Source organism: Salmo salar, chromosome ssa02 (assembly GCF_905237065.1).
Source record: "Salmo salar chromosome ssa02, Ssal_v3.1, whole genome shotgun sequence".
In the NCBI taxonomy this organism is placed as follows: Eukaryota; Metazoa; Chordata; class Actinopteri; order Salmoniformes; family Salmonidae; genus Salmo; species Salmo salar.
Genome location: NC_059443.1, coordinates 23,919,589 through 23,946,329, shown reverse-complemented (window position 1 = coordinate 23,946,329; position 26,741 = coordinate 23,919,589). Strand labels below are relative to the sequence as shown.

Sequence of the window (26,741 nt, the reverse complement as noted above, 5' to 3'; positions counted from 1 at the left end):
GACTCAAATTATGTCAATTAGCCTTTCAGGAGCTTCTAAAGCCATGACATCATTTTTCTGGAATTTTCCAAGCTGTTTAAAAGGCACAGTCAACTTAGTTTATGTAATCTTCTGACCCACTGAATTATAAGTGAAATAATCTGTCTGTAAACAATTGTTGGAAAAATGACTTGTGTCATGCACAAAGTAGATGTCCTAACCGACTTGCCAAAACAATAGTTTGCTAACAAGAAATTTGTGGAGTGGTTGAAAAATGAGTTTTAATGACTCCAACCTAAGTGTATGTAAACTTCCGACTTCAACTCTACCTGCATTTGTCCAATTCAAACTTGTTTACATTGCACAACGTTTTGAATTATGCTTCTAGCCTTGATTTGCATTTTGATAACATATCTACAGTATTTCACTTTTGAATGTGTATAGTATTGCTTACTAGTTTTTCATCTTTGTTTCCATTGAACATACAAATAAAGGCATTTCAATTTATTATATGAACATTGCCTTGGTCCTCCTTTTTCATCACATATTAAGGTGGATTGTAATGTGGCTTGAAATATCCGATCCCATGTGCATTTTGGCTGTTCAGACTGCAGGAAAAGTACGATTTCAATCAGATTTTTAAAAAAAATTATTTTATGGATTCGAGTCACTTCAAACTGCCAATATGAACAAGGCTTTAGTTACCTGTCCCTCCCTCAGCTCGTAAGAGATCAGCCTCATCTGTACGGGGCCAGGGCCGGTGTGGGCTGACGGGGCCTCTATGGTGACAGTGAGGTGGGGATCAGCCACCAGTGGGAGGTCAAAGGGCACAGGGGGCACCGAGAGGGCACGGTTCACCTTCACCTGGGTGGACGTCATACTGGCTAGACTCTGAGGGGGAGAGTGGAAGGCAAGGAGGGGAGGAAGAAGATTACTTTGTCATCCGTCACAGATACACCGCAATGTTTCAGTCTTTTCCTTTAGGAGGAGGGACAAGAAAGAGAGGGAAGGCTGAGGGCGAATCAGATAAACATTCATAATTCACCATATAATTTCATTCTTTTGATCTTCCGGTCATTTGTTGGTCAATAAACTTGACAAAAGACAAAGCTGAGAGCATCTCCTCATGGCAGGAAAGCATCTGGTAAAATCTAAACACAGTGACAGTATTACATGCTCTGCAACTACATAACTTTGAGAGGAATGAAAGACACAGAGTCAAAATAGCCAACAGGACAAACGCTGAGAAACGCATACAAGGGAAGAGTAATCTACCACTGAGCTTTACATCCCAGCGCAAGGGGAGAGTATTCTACCAGCGACCCGTTCCAAGGTCCGTCCAGAGTGGTCAGTGACTCACAGATAGAACCTCGGTCTCTGTGATGTTCCAGAAGGCCTTCCAGAAGTGGACGTCCAGGTTCTGAGTGATGCGTTCAAACTCCGCCCCCCTTAACTCTGGGTCGATGGCGTACTTCCCTGAGGTAAAGAAGGAGCTGGCGGCTACACCTGGAGACAGAGGGAAGGGGGGAGAGAAGATAGTGGAGGCAGGCAAGAAGGAGAGGGTGATAAAGACAGTTGCAGGTAAAAAGAGCGGGGGACAAGGTAGTGGAAGTGGCAGAGGGAAACATTTATAGGTATGGATAAAGATGAATGACAGAAAAGGGACAGGGAAAAAAGGGAGAGTGGAGGAGGAGAGGGAGTGAGTGGATGCTAACACATCAAATCGTAAGTCGCTCTGGATAAGAGCGTCTGCTAAATGACTTAAATGTAAATGTAAATCAACTCACTGAGACAGAAACACAGGGATGGGGAGGCAGAGAGAGCGATGGCCATGAGTGGAGGCAGAAGATGCTACTGTTAAACAGAACTATTTCAATACCTGTAGCTACAGGAGTGACTGGATGAGACGGAGCAGTGGTCACCTGTTGTCCAGGAGAGCTGAATTGTATGGCTATTTGTATGGCACTAAAACAGATGATTCCACTAATCTAATTAAACACTAAGACTTGGTCATGCTATGCCTGTGGTCACCTATTAACCATGTCAAAGCCTGGCTTTATGTCCCAGACTAAGACTATGGCAGTGGTCAGGGGGACAGACACTCACCATACGGTGCAATACCTCCTTCCTCCACTGGGAAGCAGCATAGAGCAAAAGACTGTTAGATCATGTGCCATCACATCCTTCGTAAACAACAGGTGTAGACTGACAGTGAAATGCTTACTTGTGTATGTGTGCTGTACGGAGAAGGTGCTTTCTGTACTCACAAGTGTCCATATATCAATGACCTATGAAAGGTTGGAATCCTTGACTGTAATGTGATTTGGCGATTAAAATAAAGTATTTCAAATGTGTGTGTGAGTTAATGAAAGTCTCCCTTTAAATGATCCTTTAATGATGCATTGTCTCTAGCATTGATATTCACCCTCACAATCCCTTCACGTCGACTGAGTTGCCATGTCAGTAGAATGGTTTAGGATGTAAATGAGAATGACTTAATGATTGAGTGGCTTTTGTTTCCATCAATAGGGAGGTTTGCTGGAGCCACTGACCAATGCCTGACTGGTGGCGCCTGTAGTTCTCTCCGAAGGCCACCAGGCCGATGGCTATGGTCTGCAGACAGGGACGGATGGCTGGAGTGAACTGGAAGAGGAGAGACATGAAACACAAATCACTACAAAATACTTTTCCCTGAGGCTAACAAAAAGGGCCTCAAGGTCATCCCAAAAGTATTCCTCCCTCCCAATCCCCCCACCTGGAATCCAAGGCAGCGTCCATAGAAGCAGCCCTTGTGCATGGAGGAGTACTCCCGGATGAAGCTCTGGCTGAGGCCGCTCTCCTCGTGGAAGAAGAGGTTCCCGTGGCTGTTGTCGTGCAGCAGTCGCTGGGCCAGGTAGAGCAGGGCTCTCAGCTGACATAGGGCCGAGCAGTAGGCCTCCATCTCCCCTGCGTTGTGGGCCGTCCGAAAGAAGATGCTGCGTCGGTTGGTGGAGATGTAGCGCCCCTTGTGGATGATGTGGAGAATGCAGCAGCGCACCACCTAAGAGAGGGGTGGGAGGAAAAGGAGAAGGGAGTGAGAAATAGGGGGAGGAAGAAAAGTGCTGTGTGTGAGTGATAGAAATAACATTCAAAAAAGAGAATGTGTGAGAGAAAATAACGACAGGTACAGAAAAGGAGTGTGAGAGACAGACCATTAAAAAAGTGGAGACAGAAATTCAGAGACATTTAATAGAGGTAAGCAGCTGGCAGAGAGAAGGTCATGATTTCTCATCAATACAAGAGGGAGCCTGAAGAGGTTATATTATGACACTCAATCAATTGGTAGCAAAAAAAACTAACAGAATACAAAATAAACTTGAGGCATACAATATTGGTGCTGAATTTTTCCCAATGTTGAGAGACCGTCAGGCACACACATATGCACTAAGGACGCTCACATACACACTCCCTCTTAACGCTCACACACTCCCTCTTGGGGTGGCAGGTAGCCTAGGGGTTAGAGCGTTGGACTAGTAGCCGGAAGGTTGCAAGATCGAATCCCCGAGCTGACAAGGTAAAAATCTGTCGCTCTGCCCCTGAAAAAGGCAGTTAACCCACTGTTCCTCGGCCGTCAATGAAAATAACAATTTGTTCTTAACTGACTTGCCTAGTAAAATAAAGGTAAAACAAAAAAAAACTAGGGAGTTGTCACACATACAGACACACAAACCCTGCCATCCTACCTTGACTAGAGAGCGGTATCCATTGGCTGGTATGTGTGGGTCAAAGTCAAAGTGGTGGTAGATGGCTGCGAAGCCGGAGATGACAGGTTCCAGGCTGCGAGCGTGCTCCTGGATCAGGGTCATGGTGTCCACCAGCCGCTGTGCCGCGCCACCCTGGACCCCCTGAGCACCCTCAGAGAAGAACGTAGCATTCTCCTCACACACACTGTACAGGGCAGTAAACACCGCCTTGGTGTCCATCACTGGGGGGGAAGAGAGGGAAGCATGCAACAAAGACTGATCATGTCTAATTCCCCAAAAATGATCTCTATGGCCATACTTAATAGTCACTTCGTTGAAATGGCTAACCCACTATATCCAGCATACAACAGGTGATTTAGAGTAAGAGTCTATCCCATGACATACCAGACAACATACACATGGCCACATTCAGAAAAACAGTGCTGTTACTAGAGTGGCACATTTTGGTGAATATTCAGAGGTGGAAACTTTCCGTAGGATTTAAATTAGGAATATATGCAAATTAATACCATTTAAAAAGTAGATTTTTTTTTGCATATATTTACCTTATCATAAGTAAAAATAATTACAAATGATTAAATCCTTCCAAGAAAAAAGAAAAAAACGATTTAGTTACGATTTGAACTTTAATTAAATGAGTTGACTCTTCACATGATGATTTCACTGAACAACAAAAGAAAGGGAATTTTGAATGATCACCAATGATTCATTGCATCTCCCAAAAAATCTGTAAAATGATAGTCTAGAAACTAAAGCTTTGATGTCTTCCACTCAGGCTTCCATCTTCTCCCTGGACCTCCTCAATGTCCACCTCTTGAACATCAGACTGAGGCCTCATCTTCACTGTCGCTTTCCAATCTTGTGGAGAATGGCTCGTTGTCAGGCTCAAAAAGCCTCACATTTGCTCCGAAGGCCACAAATATTTCAACCATTGTATTGGTCAGCCTGTTGTGTGCTTTGGTGTGTGTGTTCCCAAACAAGGACCAGTTGCGCTCTGAGGCGGCTGATGTTGGTGGGATTTGGAGCGTGATCGAGGCAACGGGAAAGTGCCTCCGATCCACAGTCCCTTCCACCAGGTGGCTGATGAGATATGTTGGCACGACTGCCATATTGCATCTCCATCCCAAAGCCCTTGCTTAGAAGTGTCCTGTGCCAGACTGCCAAGAACCTTGCCCTCATCCAGGCCAATGTGGCGAGACACAGTAGTGATGACACCATAGGCCTTGTTGATCTCTGCACCAGACATGATGCTCTTGCCAGCATACTTGGGGTCCAACAAGTACGCTGCGGCGTGTATGGGCTTCAGGCAGAAGTCTTCATGCTTTTTTGATGCATTTCAGAACTGCAGTTTCCTCTGCATGGAGCAACAGTGAAGTGGGAAGGGCAGTACGGATTTCTCCTCTTACATCTGCAAACAGAGTCTGAACATCACAGGGAGACAATGCTATCCACAATCTGTGCTACTGCTACCTACATCTATATCTATCTATATCTATTTATTTCAGGCTGCTTACCACTTTCTCCCAAAATACATCATCCAGGAGGATTCTCTTGATGGGGCTGTCCATATCGGCAGACTGATATGGCCATTTGTTGGAGAGACTCCCTCCCCTCCAGGAGACTTTCAAACATGATGACAGCACCAGCCCAATGGGTGGTCCTGGGCAGCTTCAATTTTTCACCTTTATTTAACCAGGTAGGCTAGTTGAGAACAAGTTCTCATTTGCAACTGCGACCTGGCCAGTGTGGTGCTCTTATTCTTCTCACTTTGCTTGGTGAGGTAGATTTATGCAATAACTTGAACCTTCACATACCTAACCATTTCCTTGTCCCTCTTGTAGAGTGTATCCATTGTTTTCAGTGCGATGATGTCCTTGAGGAGAAGATTCAATGCATGAGCAGCACAGCCAATGGGTGTGATGTGAGGGTAGAACTCCTCCACTTTAGTCCAAGCAGCCTTCATGTTTGCAGCATTGTCTGTCACCAGTGCAAATACTTTCTGTGGTCCAAGGTCCTTGATGACTGCCTTCAGCTCATCTGCAATGTAGAGACCGGTGTGTCTGTTGTCCCTTGTATCTGTGCTCTTTTAGAATACTGGTTGAGGGGTGGAGATGTAGTTAATTATTCCTTGCCCACGAACATTCGACCACCCATCAGAGATTGCAATGCAGTCTGCTTTCTCTGTGATTTGCTTGACCTTCACTTGAACTCTGCATCCAGCAAGTGAGTAGATAAAGCATGTCTGGTTGGAGGGGTGTATGCTGGGCGGAGAACATACATAAATCTCTTCCAATACACATTGCCTGTGAGCATCAGAGGTAAACCAGTTGCATACACATCTTGAGCAAGACATTCATCAGCATTGCTCGGACTACGTTTCTCCATTGAGTCAAAAACAAAACTTCTGATTCCAGGAGGACCATGAGCTGTTGCTATCGATAAGGTGTCTGATTCATCATTTTCATCTTAAAAAGAATTAGAGGGAATTTTGTCAGAGGTAGCTTGTGAGCGCTTCGGGCAATTTTTGCACTTGGCCAGATGATTCTGCATCTGTTGCATTTATCACATATGACTTGGCACAGTATTTGCAAATGTACACAGCTTTTCCTTCTACATTAGCTGCAGTGAAATGTCTCCACACATCATTTACCTGTAAAGACTAGCCTTAGTGTTCTTGGGCACAGGCACTATGGTGGTCTGCTTAAAACATTGTGGTATTACAGACTCAGACAGGGAGACGTTGAAAATGTCAGTGAAGACACTTGCCAGTTGGTCAGCGCATGCTCGCAGTACACGTCCTGGAAATCCATCTGGCCCTGCGGCCTTGTGAATCTTGACCTGTTTAAAAGGTCTTACTCACATAGGTTGCCGAGAGTGTGATCACACAGTCTTCCGGAACAACTGGTGCCCTCATGCATTTTTTTATTGCCATTTGCCTCGAAGTGAGCATAGACATAGTTTAGCTCGTCTGGTAGGCTTGTGTCACTGGGCAGCTCTCGGCTGTGCTTCCCTTTGTAGTCGGTAATGGTTTGAAAGCCCTGCCACATCCGATGTAGTATGATTCGATCTTAGTCCTGTATTGACGGTTCGTCGGAGGGCATATTGGAATTTCTTACACTTCCAGGTTAGAGTCCCGCTCTTTGAAAGCGGCAGTTCTAGCCTTTAACTCAGTGTGAATATTGCCTGTAATCCATGGCTTCTGGTATGTACGTACGGTCACCGTGAGGACGACGTCATCTATGCACTTGTTGATGAAGCTTATTTACAAAAATACATAGCCCGCCGCCCCTTGTCTTACCAGATGCTATTCTATCCTGCCAATACAGGATGTTATAAGCTAACTTTCTTGATGAATTTAAGCAAAATTCCCCAAATTCCCAGGCTTAACTTCCCATGGAAAATGTCTGGACATTTACTGGAAAGTATGACCCTTTGCAACCCTAGCTGTAACAGATCCACTGTAAAAAGCATAGAGACACTTTGACATTTGCAACATTGTTGCAATTTTGAAATTCGATCTCCACTGGGTACTGTAATAACGAACGTGTCGGGAATCGGGACGAGACAAAAGCTTCTCTGCCAGTTTAAATTATGAATCAGCATAATTTTTCTGGATATACAGTTGAAGTCGGAAGTTTACATACACTTAGGTTGGAGTCATTAAAACTCGTTTTTCAACCACTCCACAAATGTCTTGTTAACAAACTCTAGTTTTGGCAAGTCGGTTAGGACATCTACTTTGAAAAATTACGTGTCATGCACAAACAAATATTTCACTTATAATTCACTGTATCACAATTCCAATGGGTCAGAAGTTAACATACACTAAGTTGACTGTGCCTTTAAACAGCTTGGAAATTTACAGAAAATGATGTCATGGCTTTAGAAGCTTCTGATAGGCTAATTGACAATGTGTCAATTGGAGGTGTACCTGTGGATGTATTTCAAAGCCTACCTTCAAACTCAGTGCCTCTTTGCTTGACATCATGAGAAAATCAAAAGAAATCAATCAAGACCTCAGAAAGAAAATTGTAGACCTCCACAAGTCTGGTTCATCCTTGGGAGCAATTTTCAAAACGCCTGAAGGTACCACGTTCTGTACAAACAATAGTACGCAAGTATAAACACCATGGGACCACACAGCCGTCATACCGCTCAGGAAGGAGACGCGTTCTGTCTCCTAGAGATGAACGTACTTTGGTGCGAAAAGTGCAAATCAATCCCAGAACAACAGCAAAGGACCTTGTGAAGATGCTGGAGGAAACAGGCACAAAAGTATCTATATTTACAGTAAAACGAGTCCTATATCGACATAACCTGAAAGGCCGCTCAGCAAGGAAGAAATCACTGCTCCAAAACCGCCATAAAAAAGCCAGACTACGGATTGCAACTGGACATGGGGACAAAGATCGTATTTTTTGGAGAAATGTTCTCTGGTCTGACGAAACTGTTTGGCCATAATGACCATCGTTATGTTTAGAGGAAAAGGGGGGAGGCTTGCAAGCTGAAGAACACCATCCCAACCGTGAAGCATGGGGGTGGCAGCCTCATGTCGTGGGGGTGCTTTGCTGCAGGAGGAAAATAGATGGCATCATGAGGAAGGAAACGATGTGGATATATTGAAGCAACATCTCAAAACATCAGTCAGGAAGTTAAAGCTTGGTCGCAGTTTATTAATTTTTTTTAACCTTTATTTAACTAGGCAAGTCAGTTAAGAATAAATTCTTATTTTCAATGACGGCCTAGGAACAGTAGGTTAACTGCCTTGTTCAGGGGCAGAATGGCAGATTTTTACCTTGTCAGCTCGGGGATTCGGTCTTACAACCTTTCGGTTACAAGTCCAATGCTCTAACCACTAGGCAACCTGCCACCCTGTTGGGTCTTCCAAATGGACAATGACCCCAAGCATACTTACAAAGTTGTGGAAAAATGGCTTAAGGACAACAAAGTCAAGGTATTGGAGTGGCCATCACAAAGCCCTGACCTCAATCCTATAGAAAATTTGTGGGCAGAACTGAAAAAGCGTGTGCGAGCAAGGAGGCCTACAAACCTGAATCAGTTACACCAGCTCTGTCAGGAGGAATAGACCAAAATTCACCCAACTTATTGTGTGAAGCTTGTGCAAGGCTACCTGAAACGTTTGACCCAAGTTAAACAATTTAAAGGCAATGCTACCAAATACTAAGAGTGTATGTAAACTTCTGACCCACTGGGAATGTGATGAAATAAATAATTCTCTACTATTATTCTGACATTTCACATTCTTAAAATAAAGTGGTGATCCTAGCTAGCTAGCAAGGGGGAAGAGCCTCCATAGCAACCATTTTTGGGTAGTTGTGCTTTACATGGCAGTCAGAAAGAGACCATATCACAGCCATGATAAATGTCCTAACACATGGCCTCAAGTGTTATTGCTTAAGTATAAAAGCTGATTGACTGAAATGTTGCGCAAGCTGGGAAAACTAAATCAAAGCTTCATTCCTCTAAGACAGTCATGTAACTGGAGCAGAGAGCAAGTGGTGAAACACATCGTGTTGCTGTCTTCTCCCCCTCTGTCCTTCCTCTCTTGTGGTCCCAAAGGGAGGAACACGACAAACAATTTCTGAGAGGAGTTCATCAAACAGAGTAACCATGAATTAATAGTGAACTGAACTGCCATCCAAGCAATAAACACCTCACGCCCTGGTGGACTCCTTGTGGAGTACTCAGCCTGTACTCTGCCTGCCTGCCAGCCAGGCTGCCTGCTGTATTGAGTTCTAGTGTGCCACCTGAGAGCACAGTTTCCACAGCAGAAGCACAGGGAAGAGCACCCCGGGTGACACAGGTACTTACTGTATAGAATGACCGAGATGGAGAGAGATAGGGAGAGAGCACGCAGATGGTCAGAGTGAGAGCATGACCACACAAGGGAAATAAAGAGCATGCAATGGAAGGTGATTCATGTTCTCTCAGACAGTCAAGGCCACTGATTCTAAGATCCAACAACACTTCAATTATGAGTGTATATGAAGATAAGAGACAAGGAAAGGAATAAGGAAGGCATTACATGTACAATGCCTCTCAGAGAAATGGTGGGCCAGCTACAGACATTTATGGTACTGTGCAAGTCAGTCAGAGGGGCCATCACTTTGTTGTGAGGAATCTCAACCTCCTGACATCCAGGCAGCAAACTTGTCTCACACACACCAGTGAATCTCCCCATCACTACATCCTTCTCCATTTGCTTCTCTCCCCAGAAAGCAATGGAATGACACACTGGGCATGTGAAACTACCACTTGCTGGAGGGAGATGGCACAGAACTTCACAGTTTTGAAGAAAAATGTATTATCAGGCTTATTCATTGCCAATTAATTATCCTCCTCCAAAGCATGAAGCAAATCCTGTGAAATTACCTACTATTCTTCAATTGACTGCTATATTAAGAACACCCTATCCACCTTATGCTTTGCCCTACATTCCCAACCACTCTCTCCTATTCCCCAAATTCTCAGCCTCCTTCGTCACCAAGCATCCCAGAATGCAGCACTCCCTTTGGGACCAAACTCCTTCTCTTCCCCTAGCTCTTTGTATGCTCTCATTTTCTCCCTCCCTCTATCTCTCCCCCTCTCTGTGTCACAAACCTATAGTTAACCAGAAACAGAGGGAGGGTGTGTGTGCGCATTGTCATCAACTCTGTCCAGCAGAAATGTGTCCAAAAGAGTTTGTCTGCAATGCTGGGCCCAGGGGCCCCCAGTACCACTGACTGGACATGACACCCAGGTATAGCAACACTGAAACAGACACTGGCTTAGCAAGAGCTTAGTACAACTAGATACTTACACATTACATGAAAAATGTATTAGGTTTTGTGATTAAGTAAATCAGAAACCTAAACGGAACCTAAAAGCAGCATGAAATTCTATTAAAACTTGGTATCTAAATTAGAAAGCAAAATGCATTTGAAAGAGTAAGGCCTTATTTTATTTTAGAAGTTCTATGCATGTAATTTCCTATTAGTTCAAGTTACTGGGAATATAGTCTACTGGGCATGCCCCATGACTTGCACACTGCCACACTGAAAGGAAGAATACAGAGGGTGAGATGTAAGAGGCTTTAACAAATAGGGGGGCGCAGAATTGGCCCAGCGTGTTCCAGGTTAGGGGAGGGTTTGGCCGGGGTAGGCAGTCATTGTAAAATACGAATTTGTTCTTAACTGACTTGCCTAGTTAAATAAAGGTTAAATAAAATAAAAACAAACAAGGAGGAATGGCACAGGGAGAGGGAGAAAGTGATATGGACAGTCAAAAGGAGGAGAAGAATACTGATTGAGTGAATGTGTCAAAAGGACGAGTGGAAGACAATTTCCTTCAGATCAACCTTCTCGGAGACAACACACACACTTACTTATGAACATACTAAAAACGCAGGTTGACCAAACATGTACTCACGGACCACACACACACGTTTTCCTTCACCACTGGTGGTGTGCAGCTCAGTGTTTCCGCTGCAGTCATTTAGCGGTGGCGGCACGCCACGGCAAAATCATTGCCAAAGCCCCCCAAAAAATGAAGCATTTAAAAAAAAGTATGCCGAGGCGCACTGAAGATATGCTAGAACAATCCTCATTTACTATTCCTCTGCTAACTAAAAACGAGTAATGAATAGAAAAACAACAACCTCATAGTATAACAGAAATGATCTATTTACCTAGTCTGCTTGTTGTTGTGCGTTCTATGCAAGAAACACTATAAATGGAAAAGTGGACACCCTTTCAAATTAGTAGATTCGGCAATTTGAGCCACACCTGTTGCTGACAGGGGTACAAAAATCGAGCACACAGCCATGCAACCTCCATAGACAAACACTGGCAGTAGAATGGCCTTACTGAAGAGCTCAGTGACTTTCAAAGTGGCACCATCATAGGATGCCACTATCCAACAAGTCAGTTTGTAAAATTTCTGCCCTGCTAGAGCTGCCCCGGTCAACAGTAAGTGAAAAAAAATTGTGACATGAAGTGTCTTCTGTGAGAAGTACAGGCACGGGGTGTATCACATTACACAGAGTACACCGAACATTAGGAACGCCTTCCTAATGTTGAGTTGGCTGGATGTCCTTTGGGTGGTGGACCATTCTTGATACACACGAAACTGTTGAGCGTGAAAAACCCAGCAGTGTTGATGATCTAGACATAAACCGGTCCGCCTGGCACCTACTACCATACCCTGTTCAAAGGCACTTAAATATTTTGTCTTGCCCATTAACCTTCTGAATGGCAAACATACACAATCCATGCATCAATTGTCTCAAGGCTTAAAAATCCTTCTTTAACCCGTCTCCTCCCCTTCATCTACACTGACTGGAGTGGATTTAACAAGTGACCATTGCTTTCACCTGGATTCATCTGGTCAGTCTATCGTGGAAAGAGCAGGTGTTCTTAATGTTTTGTATACTCAGTGTTTATGCTAGTTTTTTGGTACAAAATTCATCAATACATGCTAAATAGTAAAGATATTACATTTGGGATCTAGCTAACGATTTGCCCATGGTAAACGCAGATAGGTAAACCCATGCTTCAGCCTATTTATTTATAGCCACTATGCTGCGTCAATTGGGCTACAGGTGATCATTCTTTTTGCTAACAGCATACCTGATAGTATTGTCCAACGTATATGCAAGGACCAATATGTAATTTAATTTTTATTCATTTTGGTATAGAATGTCCTTTTAAAAAGTCAACAGAACAGCTTCTCAGAGATGTACTACCTAAACTTGTGCAATTTGATCACTGATCTCTTTCATTGTCAGTTTTTACCAATTTGCAACAGACAGAGCGAGCCAGACCGAGACAGAGAGCGAGCCAGACCGAGACAGAGAGCGAGCCAGAGTTTAGCTGTGAACATTGGAATTTGCTCACAGATCTTTCATTCTCAGTTTTTACCAATTTACAACAGACAGAGAGCGAGCCAGAGAGCGAGCCAGCGAGAGAGCCAGCGAGAGAGCCAGCGAGAGAGCCAGCGAGACAGAGAGCGAGCGAGCCAGACAGCCAGCGAGACAGAGAGCGAGCGAGCCAGAGAGCGAGCGAGACAGACAGCCAGCGAGACAGAGAGAGAGCCAGCGAGACAGAGAGAGAGCCAGCCAGACAGAGAGCCAGACAGACGGAGAGCGAGCCAGACAGACGGAGAGCGACAGAGCCGAGCAGCCAGACAGAGAGTTGTTTGAGCCAGACAGACAGAGAGCTTGTTTAAGCCAGACAGACAGAGGTTTGGAAATGAGCCAGACAGACAGAGAGCTTGTTTGTTTCATGACAGACAGAGAGCGAGCGAGCCAGACAGATATGAGCAGCGAGCCAGACAGACAGAGATGATGAGCCTAGACAGAGAGCGGAAAATGGCCAGACAGACAGAGACAGAGAGCTGAGCGAGCGAGCCAGACAGAGAGCGAGCCAGACAGACAGACAGAGCGAGCTGACAGAGAGCTGTTTCTCGCATTTGCTATTTTAAATTTGTTTCACACGGCATATTTGTTTGTTTGTTCATATTCAGCATATTCTGCCTGCCCGCACTGTACAGCCTGCCTGAGCCTGCTCTCGCACGCACGTACATGCCTGGCGCCTGTTCAAGATTACATAACTGCTCTGTTTGCTCTCATATCTGCTCTGCTCGCATCACACACATATTCTGCCTGCTCCTCATATTCTGCCTGCTCGCATTATTCTGCTCTGCGCCTGTTCGCACAGCACATTCTGCCTGCTCTGCCCCCATCACATAGCCTGCCTGTTTAATGTTCCAAGATTATATATTTCAGCGCCTGTTTGCTCGCATCGCTATTTGTTTGCTCAAAAGATTTAAGCATAGTTTGCCTGTTTGCCCGCACGCATACTCTGCCTGCCCCAGCACTATTCATCCCATTCGCATCAAGATATTGCCCACCGCACGGGGCATATCTGCCTGCTCGCATCAGCATATTCCGCGCCTGCCGCCTGCTCTCGCCGCACAAGCATATTCTGCTTCTGCTCGCACGTATTTCTGCCTGAGCCATCAGCATGGCTGCTCAGTCTCACATCACATATTTTCGGTTGTCGCATCGAGCATCAATTGTCTGCCCGCCCCACTCCATCACATATTTGTCCGGCTCTGTTGCTCGCATCACATATTCCCGGTCTGTTCTGTCTGCTCGCGCATCAAGTCCGGCCTCGCATGATCTGCCCGTTGCTGTTGCTCTGCTCTGCAGACCAGCGCGAGCTTTCAGATGCGACCAGACAGAGCACTATCATCTCGGTTGCTCACATCACATATCGCCCTGCCAGTGCTCCGGTTCAGCGCGCGATACCGCCCAATCAGCCAGCACAGAGAGCTATCGGCGTGCAGCCCGCCCGAGGCTATGCGCATTCGAGCGAGCCAGACAGAGACGTGACACAGACAGAGGAGAGCAGAGAGCCAGACAGCCAGAGAGCGAAGCGAGCCAGAAACAGAGAGCGAGCGCCAAGAGACGAAAGAGCCAGACAGTAAGACGAGCGAGCGATAGTGTTTCAGACAGAGATCCAGATGCTGTTCGAGCCAGACAGACAGAGACGTTTGATCGCCAGAGGCGAGTCTTTAAGCGAGCGAGCTTGAGTGCACAGACAGAGCTTTAGCCAGGCAGCCCAGACAGAGAGCGAGCGAGAGCAGCCAGACAGAGAGCTGAGCCAGACCAGACAGACAGCGAGCGAGCCAGACAGAGCGAGCTCAGAGCGAACTGATTTTTCGACGCTCGTGACAGAGCCTGCGCAAGACTCAGCAGACAACAAAGAGAGCCGTTTGCTAGAGAGCAGCCTTGTTCAGACAGAAAAGACAGACAGAGAGCCAGGAGCTTCAGACAGAGGAGCGAGCCAGCCAGCCAGAGAGCGTGAATAGAGCAGACAGAGAGCGCATGCAGCCAGACAGAGAGCGAGCGGAAGCCAGAGAGCGAGCGAGCCAGACAGAGAGCGATCGAGCCAGAGAGCGAGGCTTTGAGCCAGACAGAGAGCGAGCGAGCCAGCCAGAGAGCGTTTTGTTCGCATCACATATCTGCCTGCCTGCTCAAGTATCAAGATGCCTGCTCGTTTCGTTCGCACGGCATATTCGTCTGCCTGCCTGCTCCGTTCAACGTTGTCTGCCCATGTTCATTCATGACTGTTCGCCACGCTATTGGCCTGCCTGCTCGCTCCCAAGCATCGTTATTGGTCTCGTCTGCCCGCTCACACTTCAAGATATCTGCCCGTTCATCACATATCTGCCTGCTCGCACATCGCCTGCTCGCCCGTTCGGCACGCTATTTGCCTGCTCTGCACATGGCCTGCCTGCTCACATCGGGCATCGGCATGGCCTGCTCGGTTCGCATCACACATATCTGCTGCCCACGTCTCATATCTGCCTGCCCACAAGCATCGTTGATGGCCTGTCTGCCCAAGGTCACATCAGCATATTCGTTCTGTCAGCATCACATCAAGCATATCTGCTCTTGTCACATCAAGAGACAGAGTGCTCTGCTCTTGCTCGCATCAAGCACGCATAGCTATCTTTCCTGCTCTGCTCGCATCAGCATATTCTGTTGCTCGCACGTTATCATATCGCATCGCTATTACCTGCCTGCTCGTCAGCACGTTATTCACCCATCAGCACGCCACTTATTGTCTGCTCACACGCATGGTCTGCCCCCATCACACACCTCGTCTGCCCATCGTTATTATCTGCCTGCTCTGCTCCCAAGCATATCTGCATATTCCTGCTCACCTGCTCATCACATCAGCATATCTGCCTGCCTGCCCCATCGTTATTGTCTGCCTGCTCCGTTCTACATCAAGATATTCGTTTGCCTGCTCATATATCGCCTGCTCGTAATACATCACATATTCGCCTGCCCCATTATCTGCTCTGCTCCCACATCACATATTCGCCCGTTCGTCTCAATCGCTATTGGTCTGTCTGTCTGTCTGATCGTTATCTGTCTGCTCCGTCTGCCCCCATCACATATTTCGCCCGTTCGCCCTGCATCAAGCATACCTGCCTTTGTCTGCTCGGTCAGCATCATATATATCTGTCTGTCTGTTCGCATCAAGCATATTCCGTTCTGCCCGTTCGCATCAAGATATTCATGTTTGCCTGCCCTCGCATGTTTTCCGTTTGCTCGCATAAGTATATCTGCCTGCCCGCATATCTGCCTGCCTCGCACTGCATATCTGCCCGTTGCTCCATCACATTATCTGCCTGCCTGCTCAGTTCCCCAAGCATCATAGCATATTCGTTCATCTGCTCCGCTCCTCGCATCGCATCTGCCCAGCCTGCTCGCACGGCATGCCTGCTCTGCCTGCTCTGCATTGCATATTTGCCTGTTTGTCGCCCGGACAGAGAGCTTGTTTGTTTGAGCGTAAAGAGCCAGACAGAGAGCCAGTTTGTTTAGTTTGAAACAGACAGAGAGTTTGTTTGTTAGACAGAGAGTTTGCAGCTTGTCAGACACAGAGAGCTTGTTTGTTGCATTTGGGTATGTTTGAGCTTGCTCTCGTACTTATTTGTTTGTTTCGCACAGAGATTTGTTTAAACAGACAAGAGCCAGTTGTTTTCGTGACAGAGACGAGCTTCTGTTTCGCACACATATTTCAGTCACTGCTCTCGCATGGTTGGTCTTTGTTCGCACGCATAGCCTGCCTGTCGCACGCATGGCCCGGCCTGCTTGGTCTGCCCTGCCCACACCGCTATTGGTCTGCCTGTCTGTCCCACATCACATGTCTGCCCTGCCCGCCCCATATCTGCCTGCCCGTCCCAGCATCAAGCATATCTGCCCGTCTGCCCGCCCCCATCAAAGCATATTCGTTTGCCCTCGCACGCATATTCGTTTGCCCGCACAGCATATTCCGCCTGCTCCATATTTATATATTTGTTTGTTTCTGTTTGTTTCGTGACAGAGCTGTTTGTTTGTTTGCTCAAGATTAAGAGCTCTGTTTGTTTGTTTCAGACAGATATTTGTTTGTTTGCTCTCAGACAGAGGAGCCTGTTTGTCAGACAGAGAGCCTGTTTGTTTGTTTCAGACAGAGAATGTTTGTTTGTTGTGACAGAGCCTGTTTGTTTCAGCTCACAGACAGAGAGCCTGCAGCTTGTATTTGTTTTCACATTGCATATTTGCTCAGCCTGCTCGCATCGGCATATTTGTTTGTTACCGAACATATTCGTTTCACACCGCATATTCGCCTGCCTGCCCTCAGCACGTTATTGGCCTGCCTGCTCGCATCGTTATTAGCCTGCCTTTGCTCACTACGCTGGTCTGCCTGCTCAGCATCGCTGCCTGTTTGCCCTACCGTTATTAGTCTCGCCCTTGCTTCCAACAAGCATATTCGCCTTCCACGCACGGCATATTCGCTCTCGCACGCACTGGCATATCTGCCCACGCATATCTGCTCGCACGCATGCCTGCTCGCACGCATATCTGCTCTGCCTGCCTGCTCCGCACGAGCATATCTGCCTGCCTGCCTGCCCTCGCATCGCATATCTGTTTGTCTGCTCCAGACAAGACACCTGCCTGTCGCCCCCGCATCAAGCTCTGCCTGCCTGGGTTCGTGCACTTTAAGCATATCTGCCTGCCTGCTCGCACTGCACCTGTTTGCTCGCATTTATATGCCTGTCGTTTGCTCTGCTCTCGCACAATTATTCGTTGCTCAGCATCGTTATTGGCCTGCCCGTTCCCCATCAAGCATATCTGCCTGCTCTCATCACATATCTGCTCTGCTCCCAAGCATCACATATTCCGCCTGCCCCCATCAAGCATATTCCGTTCTGTTCATCGCATATCTGCTCTGCCCCAGCATCAGCATATTCTGCCTGCTCATCAAGCATATCGAGCCCGGTCGCACGCATATCGGAGCCTGCCCGCATCGCATATCTGCTCTGCCCGCACGCATATTCTGCCTGCTTGTCACCATCATATATTCGTTTGCCCGCACAAGAGCCTGCTTGCCTGCTCGCCTCGCATCAAGCATGGCCTGCTCTGCTCGCACTTCGCATATTCGCCTGCTCAGCATCGTTATTCGGTTTCGTTCTTCACTTATATTCTGTTTTCGCCGCACATTTGTCGTATGTCTTATGCACCGCATCGCTTTCGTCCATCAGCTATTCCCCGCGTATCTTCCTTGTCCCGCCCCCACATATTCGTTTGTTCCGCAATCGTGTTCTGCCTGTGCCCGCATATTGCGTTCCGCATCGCTATTTGCCGTTCGGCATGTGCAGAATTTTATTGTTTTCAGCACAGAGGTTGGAACAGACCGAGCGCAGAGAGCGAGTTGTTTGCTGATAACGGAAGCGAAAGTCGACGTAGAGAGCGAGCCACGAGACGCCAGACAGAGAGCGAGCGGCGAGCTCAGACAGAGATGTCAGACAGAGGAGCGACGAAGAGCGAGAGAATACAGCCGCCACCCATCCCCCGACCCGAACGACCCCCCCCGACTCCGGACTCAGTAGATTGCGGATCCGCCAGCACGACAGACAGAGCAGCGAGCCAGACAGACAGCGAGAGCGAGCCAGACAGACAGAGAGCGAGCCAGACAGACAGACAGAGAGCGAGCCAGACAGACAGAGAGCGAGCCAGACAGAGAGCGAGCGAGACCAGACAGAGAGCGAGCGAGCCAGACAGACAGAGCGAGCCAGACAGAGAGCGAGCCAGACAGAGAGCGAGCCAGACAGAGAGCGAGCCAGACAGACAGAGAGCGAGCCAGACAGACAGAGAGCGAGCCAGACAGAGAGCGAGCCAGACAGAGAGCGAGCCAGACAGAGAGCGAGCCAGACAGAGAGCAGAGAGCCAGACAGAGAGCGAGCCAGACAGAGACAGAGAGCGAGCGAACGAGCCAGACAGAGACAGAGAGCGAGCGAACGAGCCAGACAGAGACAGAGCGAGCGAGCCAGACAGACAGAGAGCGAGCGAGCCAGACAGCGAGCGAGCCAGACAGAGAGCGAACCAGAGTTTAGCTGTGAACATTGGAATTTGCTCACAGATCTCTTTCATTCTCAGTTTACCAAATTTGCAACAGACAGAGAGCGAGCCAGACCCAGCCAGAGAGCGAGCCAGACCCAGACAGAGAGAGAGCCAGACCCAGACAGAGAGCGAGCCAGACCCAGACAGAGAGCGAGCCAGACCCAGACAGAGAGCGAGCCAGACAGAGAGCGAGCCAGAGTTTAGCTGTGAACATTGGAATTTGCACACTGATCTCTTTCATTGTCAGTTTTTAATCAAGCCAGACCAACCGAGCCAGACCGAGCCAGACCGAACGAGAGCGAGCCAGACCGAACGAGAGCGAGCCCGAGTTTAGCTGTGAACATTGGAAGAGCAATCTGATCAAAAAAATATATATATTTTTTACCTTTATTTAACTAGGCAACTCAGTTGAGAACAAATGATTATTTACAATCACGGCCTAGGAACAGTGGGTTAACTGCCTTGTTCAGGGGCAGAATGACAGGTTTTTTACCTTGTTATCGATCTAGCAACCTTTCAGTTACTGGCCCAATGCTAACCACTAGGCTACCTGCCGCGCCGAGATAATGTGACGACTGCAACATAATGCAGTATTGGGAGGCGCTTAATAAAATAAAGACCAGAATTAAATTCCCAGAACAAAGTAAAGTCCAGAGTGTGGCAGCAGCACTAGCCTAAGCCCTGCTGCCGGGCCAGTGTTGGGAAATAGTCTCAAATAACCTGACATTGCTTAATTAGTAACCGCCCCACAACAAGATTATAACTGCTGATACTGAATAAGCAGCAGATGTTGCAATTTGAACCAGAATAAAATCAGCATTATAGGCCCTCACTCTATTTTTTGTATATCAATAAAATGCAAAGTCATACACCTAAATTAATCCAGGATTAGACTAATACTCTGATCTCTCTCCTTCAGCCTATTATCTGTGCCAGTTAAGGAGGCAGCAAGACAGAATGTAAGATTATGATTTGCGTCGGTGAATCTAAAGAATACCCTGACTACACCACTCATGTCGCGTGCGCGAGCTTTGCAAAATAAATGTAGGAATCTATGTTATTCAATTATTGCGCGCGCCAACGAGCGTCTGCGTTGCCAAGGGCTAAAATAGAAGTCATCCCTATTTCTGACACAGATCGCGCTGCAAGTCCTGCCTCTCCCATCTCCTCATTGGCTTATAGAAGCAGGTACCCACGTGCCATCTCCTCATTGGTTATACCCACATGGGTGATTGAAAGACAAACTGTTTTGCCGGTTGTCGTGGTAATACTATGAAAGTGTAGATGCTAAATATATATATTCAAAAATGATAAAGCCTGGAAGGAGGAGAGATGACTAGAAACGATTCGGTTGACCGTTTTATGTGTGGATTAATTGTCGGAATAGAGAACCTTGTGCATTTCAGGTAAAATAACAACTCAATGTTTATATCCCAGGACAAATTAGCTAGCAACAGCAAGCTAGATAAATAGGACAAATTAGCTAGCAAGTGCAAGCTAACTAGCTGAATTGCCATACATGTTTAATTCTTTTCGACCTGTCCCCAAATTAATGAGTGTCGTGATCGCGTTTGGTGTAGGGGGACAAAATACATTTATGCACGATGGCGCACACGCGCAGCCGGTTTGGGTTCAATGTAAAGATGATCTGCCATGCATAGCAAAGCCAACTACCAATAATTCACTTGACTAAGGGCCCAGAAGAAGTCTGCATTAATGTGTGATGCTAAAGTGAATGATGTACGTGTACATAACTCAAGGCAGAAGATTATTTCTATTGGTAAACAAAATATTGAACAATGTCTTTTGCATAGAAGTGTGGGCTGTAGTATTTTACTTTTAAATTGTTTAAAATATAGAATCAAGTGCTTGGCACTCACTATAGGCATCATGCATGTTTACTTTTAAAAAGTGTTTTTATCTTTCTGCCCACACCGCTACAGAAATGTGATCAAATTGACCATTGCTTTTTTTTTCCCCTCTTTACTGCTGTGGCCTAACTCTAATAGTTCCAAATTATACAGCAAACATGTCGTAACCCACGAATGATGCAGCGCCCACCCTTGGGCCAATTGAGATAACGTGACTAACACATTTCAGTTAATTACTATAGCTCCCGCCTTGGGCCAATCAGCGTAATTTTGTAAATTGCTGATCTCTATGGCAAAACGCATAATTCACCCAAGTTGTCAAAATCATCCCAGTGCTATCTGAGATATTGTGTGACCAACGAACAGAGACAGATCCACAGTCCCCTCCCCGATTCCATCGTTGGGGATAAAGGGTATTATTGTCACCATAAAAAAAAAGGTGGAGGGCATTTTGTTGGCAGCGTTATAATGCTCAAACATGCGTATGTATGGCTACGCCAAGTATATAAATCAATATGTTTTAGACATACCTTCAGAAATGGCGCAAGCAGATATTGGAGGCTGACCCCTCCTGTCTCAGCCTCCAGTATTTATGCTGCAGTAGTTTATGTGTCGGGGGGCTAGAGTCAGTCTGTCACATCTGGAGTATTTCTCTTGTCTTTTCCGGTGTCCTGTGTGAATTTAAATATGCTCTCTCTAATTCTCTCTCTCTCTCTCGGAAGACCTGAGCCCTAGGACCATGCCTCAGGACTACCTGGCTTAACTCCTTGCTGTCCCCAGTTCACCTGGCCGTGCTGCTGCTCCAGTTCCAACTGTTCTGCCTGCAGCTATGGAACCCTGACCTGTTCACCGGACGTGCTACCTGTCCCAGACCTGTTGGAACCCTGACCTATTCACCGGACGTGCTACCTGTCCCAGACCTGCTGTTTTCAACTCTCTAGAGACAGCAGGAGCGGTAGAGATACTCTCAAAGATTGGCTATGAAAAAGCCAACTGACACTTACTCTTGTGTTACTGACTTGTTGCACCCTCGACAACTATTATGATTATTATTATTTGACAATGCTGGTCATTTATGAACATTTGAACATCTAGGCCATGTGCTGTTATAATCTCCACCCGGCACAGCCAGAAGAGGACTGGCCACCGCTCATAGCCTGGTTCCTCTAGGTTTCTGCCTTTCTAGGGAGTTTTTCCTAGCCACCGTGCTTCTACACCTCCATTGCTTGCTGTTTGGGGTTGTAGGCTGGGTTTCTGTACAGCACTTTGTGATATCAGCTGATGTAAGAAGGGCTATATAAATACATTTGATTTGATCAAGTTAGCCAGGTGTGTCTGGGGTTGATTACAGCCATCTATTGTATTTCATGTGTACATGTCTAGATAAGCGACCCATCCACTTAGCAAGATGTGGCTGGGGGGTGGTTATAACACTTCTTTCACATGACCCAACAATTTAGACAAGTATGTATGGGTAAGCATCTAACAATTATTCAATATTTAAGAAATATTTATTACTACTATTCAAGTAACCATTTCACTGCACATAATTACTTTCCCCATTGTTCCTCAACTGCAGTGTATGATATACCATTTTGTAGCGCTGAGTCTCTTTCATCCAATGTAAAAAAAAAAACACAATTTCAAATTTTGCAACATAAGCCTAAATTATTGTGGACTTGTCAGCATAACATTTGAATTCAGCAATGTTTTGCATTGACTTACCCCGTAACCTAATATGCTGTACTGCCCACGAATTCTGAAACATTGTCGAGGCTAGTATTTTTTTTATTTATTACAGTAGGCTAAACAGTAGCAGCATAAATACTTCAAAGTAAAATATCAACTGTCTGCATGGTCACCTGAAATTTGACTGTAGTCTACAGACCGGCTGCCTAGAAAAGGTGAGGAATTTATTCTGCAAAGGTTGTGAAAATAAAATAGATTCTTATGTCTAATTATTTAAAAAATGAACAGGGTTACACTCTTCTCACTAACGCCAAATGGCTGGATCTTGTTTTTATGAATAAGTGTCTCATATCCTTTATGTGCCCAAAATACTTAGCCTACTTGCAATACAATACTTCAACCACTAGAAAATATGTACAGGGTCTATTTTGTACTCACGGAACATTTATAAATGAGGCCCCTGGCCCACTAATTATCCTGAGAACATCCTGAAAGCATGACATTAAGAGGGCAAGAGGACAACTCAGACCCTTCAACCACCAATCAATTAAACTAATCAAATGAGTGAAAGCAGCAGCATACTATATTCTCTCTCTCAAGTCTATAGAGATGGAGGCAGCCTAAGCAAGCAACAGCTGTTCAGTCCATATCACCCATTAAAATCTTGGAAAGAACCTAACTTGGTTTCAGTCGCACTATAACCATTCTGACCAGTCAACCTTTACACCAGGCAGTTAAGTGTAAACAACCACACTGAACTAAAAGTGACACCTGGTCCCAAGACATTAAAGATGGATGAATACAGGCATTAATAAATCATGTACAACAACTACCACCAGCAGCACAACAGGCTTCTAATGAGCTCTACAGGGGGAATGGTGTGGGAGGGTGAGAGAAAGAGAGAAGGTAAATAATGTGTATGAGCAGGCAGATACACATAGGCATTAAGCATGCTGTAGGTCACAACTACTCTAAAGCCATAAGAGTATAAATAGTTGTTTTTTTTACCCGTGTCCGGGTTCATGGTTTTGTCCTTGTCTGTCTCCTCTCTTCAACAACAGCAACAAGAGAAGGAGGAAAGAAGAGTGAGAAGTAAAAAGAGAGACAGATAGGGTTTTGTGATTGGTCCTCCCTCGCTTCTCCTTTTCTCTCCTTCACTTGGTGACTCTTCCCCTGTCTGTTTTTGTGTCAGGCAGCATGTCATTCTTCATCCACTTCCAACCAGTCTTGTTTTTCTTTTCACTCTGTTCTGTTCTCCTCTCCCTCACTCTGTTTTAAAGGGCAGGGATTCTTTAGCCACATGCCAGCAGTCCCACTGAGCTGTACTCTGGGGACATGACTCTTCACCCAGTCAGGCGAAAACAGACACATTGTACGCATGCACACAGTATACACACAGAACTGAGCAGGGGGATTTGGTGCATGTATGTGCCCTGATGTCGGATTGAAAAAATACCCTTTTCCAAGTGGTGACATACTGTAGCCTAACCTCTGCCTCTCCTCCCTGGCAGTTAGTAACATTGGCTGTTATTGGCTGTTCAGCATGCAACTCCCAGTGACCTTCAGACAAATTGGCAGATACCATGGTCAAAGACAACTGTGTGTGTGAGCGAGATAATTCCTTTTATCGGGTTCTAGTAGAGCTAGGCATTAAGACAAAAAAACATATTGCAATAAATTGAATTTTGTTTGCACTAACAAAAATCGATAAATCATTTTTGGGGACCTGCTAGAGCTGGCTGATATAGACAAAAAGTCATATTGAGATAAAAATAACTATTTTGCCTGATAAATGTTTTAATAAACAGTTCATTTACATTCACGGCAGGGCTCTAGACATTTTTTCCAGTGCCAAGTCAGTCAACTGAGACGGTAGCCTATGACTAAAAAAGCAAGCTATTTCATCTAACATCCAGAAAATGCATGATTGATATTTTGATGTGCAACCTGTCAAAATAGGATCCAGAATGATCCGATTTCTTTTTGGCTCTTCAGAGAATTTGTCGAGATCTTTGTGCATATTGGAGTATAAGCTATAGTATTCACCACCTGAGGAAGTGGGAACATGAAAAACACTTAGATTGCTAACTCTAAATATGTTGTTGCTATGCAGTCATGTAGGCTAATTGATTAATCTACCAGTATAAATGTAGACTAACGTCCTATAAAAATGTTTCAGCGCTAGGCCTAGGCTACATTGGTAAGAGGAAGGCAATGTCGTCCCAGCTCTAGGTTTTAGATCCTTCGTTTTATAGTTATGAGGTAAGACAGTTGTAAGGTATTTTAAAGTATTATTTTTCTAGATCAAAAGGGTAGGTCTACATTTCATTCACTGAATTTACTGGAGGTACATTAAAAAGTATGGTAAAGTAAGCTATAGGATAAACTAATTAAAAGGGTAGACTTTGGGCAACGGTCCAACTATGCCTCTTTCTTATAGATGTGTCATTCCTGTTATGCACGCCGCGGCCGACATAGCTAGTTCGTTAGCTAAGCTAGCCACTGTAGCTTGCCAGAATCTCTCCCCGTATGTGTTGACGTCATTTCACAGGATTTGTTTTTGGATAGAAGATGTAGAGATCGGTAAGAAATAGCTTCTGTAGCAATAGCTTCTGTAGCCAAATATCTTATTTACATAGATTTTTTTATATGATTTAAATGACACGCCCCAAAAGCATTTTATGGCTAAGTTCAGCGTTAGAACCTTTGTAGGAGCATCGTTAAATATTTTAACTGTTTCCCAAAACCATCGTTAACGTTGCACTTGAAAACGCTCCTGAACTAAAAAGCCTGCCTCAGACCACTCGTAGAACAGCTAAGTGCTTTGTTAGATGCTTTTTTGCCCTCCCGCGTCACTTTATACACAGAAGCTCTCCACGAAACAGACTTGCATGGTTAATCCATCTGTGATCACTAATAACTTCAGAACAAAGTTAACTACAATGTTTACGCAATTGATACAAACAAGTGACATAAAACCACACTCAAATGAAAACCTAGATGACTGCATTAAAATATAAACAGTAGGAAGGAAGGCCTATTTAAATTATATTGAAATACATTTAACATTCAATCAATTGAGTTCGATTTTGCTACAGTCTAATTTGTCTCAATATATTTCAAATCCTAGATGCCATCGCCTGCCGTTGTGCCCTTCCCTTGAGCAAGTCACTTAACCCCCCCACAACAAGTACTCCACAGCTGTCCAGTGTGGCAGCACCCTGCAACCTCTTCAACCTGCATGTCTTTCAGAGGTTGGGAGCAGAAGTCAAATTTCAGTGTGACCTTGTGTACAATAGACCAATAAAGGAATCTTCATCTACAGCCTACTGCACACTCACATGCAAACACACTTACTATACCACAAAACACTCAACCACCTCATACTGTCTGAACATGTGAGTTCAAGTCTTAACAGTAATACTGAACCTTTGAAGTGTACTATTTAGGGATGCTGAGATGTACACGTAGGCTAGGCCAAGTCTTGAGAAATGTCTAAGTCTGCTCCAGGCCTGAACCTCATTGTTGAATGTACTGTACGGTACGTACCAGGGCAGCAGCTGGATTGGTTGTTCCCTCTGTTTCCAAACAGAGGGAACAAATTATCTTGTTGGTGGGTGGCAGCTCAGCTCATTCCTCCTGGATTGCAGCTTGAGACTGACTGGCTAGGCCTTAATATTGTTTTGGTTAATTTAGTGATTCACCACGAAGTCTGAGGGGTTATAGAGGCTGTCAGAATGTTTTGGAAACCACATACTTAAGTCAGTTTTCAACTGAAATATGCAAGGTTGGGTGGCATCCTAATGATCCCATAGACTGCAGGACAAACATGATGAATCGTCTGAATACTGAGTAAGGATAGGTTAACTGAATGTTTTAGTACCATCCCTGAAAATCTTCAAGGCAAAGGTACATTCTCAGCCCAGGTACAATGAGAAAAGTAAAGAGGCAGGCAGAGTGAAATTACTTTCTCTCCTATCTAGAACGTAGTCCTACAAGTATATCTTGAAAGTCTTATTCAAATTAATAACAATGTCTGCTCATTGTTACAACCTTGGTACCTCAGTATCAGAGATAATTGGCTACTTGACAACCATTTAGAGTCGCCTATGCTCTTTGAATATGGTACATGTTCATGATATTCAAATAGTCAGGTATTAATTTAAACACTGTGGACTCACACATTGGCACAAAATACAGAGGCTCTACAGAGTGTGGGTGCAGAATTCTAAAAAGAACATCAAAGTGCAAAGTTCAACCACTAACATGAATACTAAAGCCTATAATATGTGTAATAGAGGTCGACCGATTAATTAGGGCCGATTTCAAGTTTTCTTAACAATCGGTAATCGTAATTTTTGGACACCGATTATGGCCGATTACATTGCAGTCCACGAGGAGACTGCGTGGCAGGCTGACTACCTGTTACGCGAGTGCAGCAAGGAGCCAATGTAAGTTTCTAGCTAGCATTAAACCCATCTTACAAAAACAATCAATCTTAAC

At 45.4% G+C, this 26,741-nt stretch overlaps 1 protein-coding gene across 2 annotated transcripts in view; it reads right to left on the bottom strand.

The window, feature by feature from the left end:
* LOC106577399 (hormone-sensitive lipase) overlaps positions 1-26,741 on the bottom strand; it is a 58,978-nt gene that overhangs the window by 28,301 nt on the left and 3,936 nt on the right. The window contains exons 1-6 of one of the 2 annotated variants that reach the window (XM_045712926.1): positions 23,247-23,912; positions 3,702-3,943; positions 2,735-3,019; positions 2,532-2,622; positions 1,340-1,485; positions 685-870 (exon numbers count right to left, since the gene is read on the bottom strand). In XM_045712926.1, the coding sequence (XP_045568882.1) occupies positions 685-870; positions 1,340-1,485; positions 2,532-2,622; positions 2,735-3,019; positions 3,702-3,943; positions 23,247-23,262 (966 nt within the window). In that variant the 5' untranslated portion in view covers positions 23,263-23,912. Of the gene's footprint in view, positions 1-684; positions 871-1,339; positions 1,486-2,531; positions 2,623-2,734; positions 3,020-3,701; positions 3,944-23,246; positions 23,913-26,741 lie in introns of those variants that run through there. The other variant, XM_014155377.2, reaches the window with a different exon arrangement.